The following is a 6,017-nucleotide window of genomic DNA, read 5'->3' as shown; positions in this document are numbered from 1 at the left end:
CCACGATGCCCTGATGCTGCCTGGTGCACCTTTGACGTTGGTGGATCTCAAAGCCTTCATGCAAATGATGACCATGGCACTCCCCACTAAGCACACACACCAAGAGCCCCACACTCCCACACCTGGGACACTGTGCGAGCAGAAGGACACCCCCACGGAGGACAAGAACAGAGCACAGCGTCCCCCAGCAGAGCCCAGTGTGCCAGGTGCACCAGGACACACAACCCACATTCACTTGTACACACGTGGGAACATTCACACACATGATACAGAAACAAGCACATCTACATGTGGGCATGGGCTCATGGCACACGCACACACGGGCATTCACACGTACACATACTCTGTGCATCAGAGCAGGGCCTTGGAGCATGTCCCCTCCACCACCTCACGCTCTCCTGCACCCTTCCGTGACATGCCGGGGGACCGGGAATGCTTGCACTATGGTGGTGCTCCATAAGAGGCTCGCAGAGCTGACCTTCGGGCTGGATGCTGGGTACTGCTCCATCCCTCCGCACTGCCCTGGCCCTGAGGTGCAAAGCCTGGCCGCCTGCTCCTCGCCCAGGGCCCCTCCCCGACTGTACACGGTCAGGTCCAGGAAGGTGGACCGCGCACATTGGAGCCCCGCCCACTGCACGGTCACCACTCGCGCTCCACCCACCTCTGGGTCGCTCACGAGCTCCTATTGGCTAAACTCCCGGTAGCTGAAGTTGTCCGAGCGGAGCTTGATGCTGTAATTTCCAGTCATCCTCTGGCAGCGTACGACCACCAGGGCAGCGGCCCCCGCCAGGACAGCGAGGACGCCCGCCACGATGAGGGCCACGTAGCCAGCGCCCAGGCCTGGCGCTGGACCCACAGGTGCACCTGCACGGAGCAGACAGGTGCAGAGTGAGCAGTGTGCCCAGGGTCCAGCACTATAGGCCAGAGCCACCATGGGGGACCCAAGGCTGCACCTGGAGCCCAGCAGCTGGCTCCCAGCTGGAGCCCAGTGAAGCCCTTCCTAGGAGACCATGACCTTGTGCATTCCCAAGGAGACGCAGCAGGGGCCCAAGAGCTGGGGTATCTCAGCCAGCCTCATGTCTGGGGTAGTTTGGAGAAAGAATGTGGAAGGGGGGTGCTGAGAGGGAGGGGTCATGCCAGATTCCAGCACAGAGGCCTGGGCTGAACCCACATGGACCCCTCATAGACTCAAAAGGCTGTGCACCCCAAAAGTTGGCAACCTCAGCCACTACACACACAGGCGTGCATGCACAGCCCCGTCCCTTGTGGGAGCTAGAGATGGATGTGGCCTGGGTGCACAGCCCCGTCCCTTGTGGGAGCTAGAGATGGATGTGGCCTGGGTGCACAGCCCCGTCCCTTGTGGGAGCTAGAGATGGATGTGGCCTGGGTGCACAGCCCCGTCCCTTGTGGGAGCTAGAGATGGATGTGGCCTGGGTGCACAGCCCCGTCCCTTGTGGGAGCTAGAGATGGATGTGGCCTGGCAGGTGAACAACTGGTCTGTGCAATAGATGAACTCATCCCACCAGCAGGCGAAGCAGCCAGACACCTGTTCTGGTCATACAAACACACGCTCCCAAGCACACACAGCAGGAATAGAACCTTCCCCATCATTACCTGCCCCATGGACCCCCAACCCGTGCAGCCAAGTTCCCTGACTGGCTCTAGGAAACCTCGGCCTGGGCCTCGCAGAGCCCAGATCTTCTTGTCCCTAGCTTGGGGCTGACAGACCTCTGCTGACGGGGCTGTGCAGCCTGGCAAGCCTGGAACATTCTGCATGGGGAGCCTTGCAGAAAAGTCTCAACAGTTTCTCACTCCAAAGGCACAACCTTGGGTGTTCCAACTGCCGCTGAAATGGGGCTCACCTGTGGAGCGAACGAGGGGCCCCCAGGACGTCTGGTGCATTGCAGAGGTCTCACCGCTCCTCAGCACACGGAGGTCATTGCAGTTCTGTGGGACCCAGGAGAGAAGCCAGAAGTGAGTGCACTGGCCCAGGCGTCCGGCTCAGGCCATTCTGTCCCACGGCAGCAGAGCCGGGTGGCAGGTGATCCTGCCCCAGGTGGGGGCCCCAGGGAGCCGGGGGCACTAGCAAGGCCAAAGGAGAGGGCGAGTGCAGAAGCACAAAGGTGGAGGACGCCCCTTGCACGCCCCGGGTTCCTGGCACCTGCCCCCTGTGAGGCCCCTCCTGCCCTCACAGTCTCCCCGCTTTCTCCAAGGTCATGGCCTTTGTCTGCTCCCCACAGCCTTCACATGATAAGCACATGACGACAGACATGTGCCCCAGCGGACACAAAGACTGTCTCCATCCTGGAGTTCCCAGGTTCAATTCCAAGCTCCTGTTTCTAATGCCCTCTTCCTGCTAATGCAGACCCTGGGGGCAGCGGTGGTGATGGCTCCAGCATCCGGGTTCAGCCACCCACAGGAGAGACCTAGACCGAGGTCCTGCCTGCCAGCTTTGGCCCAACCCAGCCACGGCTGCCTCAGACATTTGGGGAGCAAACCAGTGGCTGGGAGATCAACTTAGCTAGCGTCTATCAAATACTAATTTTTGAAAGGCTGCCTGGCTTGGTCCTCCAGCTGTTTGTGATCTTGTCATTTGGAGCTGGGAGAGGGCTGAAACAGATCTTCCCCACCCCCGGGACACCCTCTTGGCACAACCCCCATCCTAAGGGCACTCGGAGAGAGCTGCCGAGGTCACACACGGTAGGGCAGAACCACCTGCTCCCGGGAGCGGTCGGGGTCCCCCCACCCCCAAGCTCTGATGGGATGGGGCAAGCTCATCAGCTCTGAGTGGGAAAGGCGACAAGTTCAACCCGCCTCCGTGGAGGCTGAGCTCGGGGGAGCCACAAGCAGGGTCCTGGGCCAGCCAGCTCAGGGGCCAGCGCCTCTTTCTCGTAGAGAGCCAGGGACCTGGAGGCCTCAGACACACAGCTGACCGCCAGGCCACTCACACAGTGGATCCCCATGGAGAAGGGCTGTGGGACACCTAGTGACGTCCACGTGACATTTTCTTCATGTATGTGTACAGGTGTGCATGTAGGCGTGTATGTGTGTGTGTGCTGGCATTGCCATGAGCAAACCTACGGAACTGTCAGCCATGGAAAGGGGCAATGTGCCCACTCACACAGCATGCCCGGCCCGTGGCAGCAGTAAGGAATGGCTAGTGGTGACCCACACGCTTGCTGCACGGCGCGATTTGGCACCATGCAACAGAGGACACCTCCTCTTCCTCCACCTCCTCTTCCTCCTCTTCCTCCTTCTCATCCTGCTCCTCATAGGGGCAAGCTTACTGGGGACAGCTGTTGGGGGGCTCGGCCAGCACCCCAAAGCACCAGACCCTTCTGGGGTTAGTGTCAAGTCCACGCCGTCTAGGGGCTCTCCAAGTACCCTGTGACGTCTCCATGAACTCGCAGTCACCTAATGACACCTCAGGCGGCTGTCAGGCACGCGGAGGCATGGGGGCCGGACGGCAGCTGGACAGGGCCGTGTTGTACCGCAGTACACCCCCTCACCAAGGCAACCTCAGGAAGCGCTGCTAGAGTCCATGGTGACTGCCAAGGGCCCCTGCCCCAGCTTCCACAGGCCGCACACACACGGATACGCGTGGCTCTGACACTAAGTCTGCAGGCCCGGCAGCCACCGGGCCCTAGGCTCTGAGGCTAAAGCGACAGCGGGGACGGGGAGGGCAGCGTCCACCAGCCGGGCACTCACGATCTTGCACGAGGCTCCGGGCGCCTCCAGGCACACACGCAGCTGGCAGTGCAGGTAGACGAGTGAGGTGTTGATGAAGGAGAAGATCCTCAGCTTGAACTGCGCCTTGTGCGAGTCGCCGTTCTCAATGACGCGGGTGTAGGTGTTGGGCACCGGGCAGCTGGGGGCAGGGAGGGTGCATCCCCCGCACTTGCACCGGCAGCCCCCAGAACCCAGTCTGAACCCCTCTGCCCCGAAGCCCTGTGGCCCACCCTCACCTGTTGTTGATAAACCCAAAGGTGACCGGGTCCTGGGCGTTGCTGGACGGGGTGGCCCAGCACTCGGTCAGCACCACCTTGAGGTTGCCCTTGTGGGTGAAAAGCCCCACCTCGATCTTCACATCATCGCTGGCAGACACGCTGTGGTTCTGGGGGATGGGGGACTCCCCAACGAACAGCTGCATCTCGGTGACAAAGCTCCCCGCGCCGTGGAGATCTTCGATGACAGTGTAAACCCTGGGGCGGGTGGGCAGCCCTTAGGAGCCTCGCCCACGCGAGCCCCTAGAACGAGGACACCAGAGGCCAGCACTGCTGCCTCTTTCATTGCTCCACTTCCCATCCTGCCGATGCTCCTGGGAAAGCAGTGGAGGACGGCCCAGTGCCTGGGACCCTGCATCCCACATGGGAGACCCAGAAGAAGTCCTTGGCTCCTGGCTTCGGTCTGGCCTAACCTTGGCTAGTGCGGCCATTTGGGCAGTGAACCAACAGATGGAGGATCTCTTTGTCTCTCGCCTAAGAGAGGGCCGGCAGAGGGAAGAGCCAGCCCTCACTCCTTCAGGGGGAGATGTAAAGACAGGCGTTGGGAGGAGTTTATGGAAGAAGAGGAAAGCCCAGGAGACCCTGGTCAGGTCGCTGGAGGAGTGGGGGGTGGGTTGCAGCAGCCCCCCGGGGCCAGGGCCTCCTGCCAGCTACTGGAGACACCCCACCCAGAGCAGCAAGGGGGAAGCTGGCGGCCGCTCACCAGGCCCCTCTCGGCATCCGCCTATTTGTTCCCAAGAAGGGTCCCGGGTGGGCCGATGCCCCTGCTCACCCCCACTCCGGCGTGTACCCTGAGGACGTGAGCAGGTGGTTGCGGAAGGCGCAGTGGATGGGGCTGAGGATTCTGAGGTGCCGGATGACGCCGTCGGGGGACAGGTCACTCCTCAGTGTGGTCCTCACCACCGTGTCTGTTTTGTTCTGAACACACACAGGCGGGGTTGTGAGCCTGAGGCCCCCTGATCCCGCTGGGGACCCCGCTCTGGGCGTCATGGGGGGTGCGGAGGCAGCTGCCCTCCTTTACCTGCCCCTCCGATGTGAACACACCCCAAGGATCCACCGCGGCGCTCACCGTCACAGGCAGCGGAGGGCTGGACACCTGCTGTCCACCTGGGCACTGCACCTGCCACCACCCCACCCCCCACCGTGGCACTGCCCCAGGGCACCTGGCTGGGAAACTGAGACAAGGCAGCTCTGTATGTGAGGAAGGTCGCAGAGTCCCGGGATTCGGGCAGCAGGACACAGCTTGCATGGCTATTGTGTCACTCATGTCACCTGTCCCTCAGACCGGGATGCCCAGGACCACCCTGCAGGCTGTTCAGATGCCGCTACTGCAGCCTGCATGTCCTCCACGCTGTCCCTGGGGCCTAAGCTGCCACTCACCCCATGCCTGGGCAGCCCTAGCCGGCGGGAAGCAGAACCTCCAAGGTGCCTCTTAAGCCGTGTGGCTTTGAGGGTTCACAGTGAGGCAGGGAAGGACGCGGTCACGGCAGATGTGGGGGTTGCTTCTGCCACTCCAGGGCCCCTCTGAGCAGGCAGTGGGCTCCCCGGGGCAGTGGGCCTGTCACATAGGAGCCCACCGGCTCTGCCCCAGCCTCAGAATCTGCTGGGCCACAGGGCACGGGAACAAGCTGGACCTCCAGGTATCTGCCCTAAATGCCATTGGTAGAACAGGTCCAGGTGCCCTGGGGTCTAGGATGCCATCATGTCTGCACACGGATCACATGGCTCACGCATGCCCATGGGGTACTGGGGCACACAACCCCTCCCCATGCCCCCTCTTGAAAAGCCTGAACCACAGGGACCACGCTGAGCTCGCTTGTCAGCCTTCCGTCCCCCCACCCCCGGCTGTACCTGCAGGCCTCATCCTGCACCCCAGGACTGGCCCCTAGGCGCTGCCTGTCCCTGCAGGGCTTGGTGACAGGGACACAGGCAGACAAGCGGCAAAGCCTGGGGCCCATACCCACAGCCCGCAAGGGTGCTGCACCCCCAGCCTGCCCAGTGGACCCCACACAG

The 6,017-nt window shown here is 62.2% G+C and overlaps 1 protein-coding gene across 1 annotated transcript in view; it reads right to left on the bottom strand.

Moving 5' to 3' along the window:
* Positions 1–682: 682 nt before the first annotated feature.
* Positions 683–6,017, bottom strand: part of UMODL1 (uromodulin like 1) — a 39,635-nt gene continuing 34,300 nt past the window's right edge. Inside the window, exons 17-21 of the mRNA XM_040986603.1 lie at positions 4,777–4,922; positions 3,966–4,202; positions 3,709–3,868; positions 1,845–1,947; positions 683–846 (exon numbers count right to left, since the gene is read on the bottom strand). Coding sequence (XP_040842537.1) covers positions 683–846; positions 1,845–1,947; positions 3,709–3,868; positions 3,966–4,202; positions 4,777–4,922 — 810 coding nt within the window. The remainder of the gene's footprint in view (positions 847–1,844; positions 1,948–3,708; positions 3,869–3,965; positions 4,203–4,776; positions 4,923–6,017) is intronic.

This window comes from Ochotona curzoniae, unplaced genomic scaffold (genome assembly GCF_017591425.1).
Source record: "Ochotona curzoniae isolate NIBS_2020 unplaced genomic scaffold, NIBS_Ocur_1.0 contig_4516, whole genome shotgun sequence".
Lineage (NCBI taxonomy): Eukaryota > Metazoa > Chordata > Mammalia > Lagomorpha > Ochotonidae > Ochotona > Ochotona curzoniae.
The sequence above is the reverse complement of the archived record's forward strand: the minus strand, read 5'-3'. Positions and strand labels throughout refer to the sequence as shown.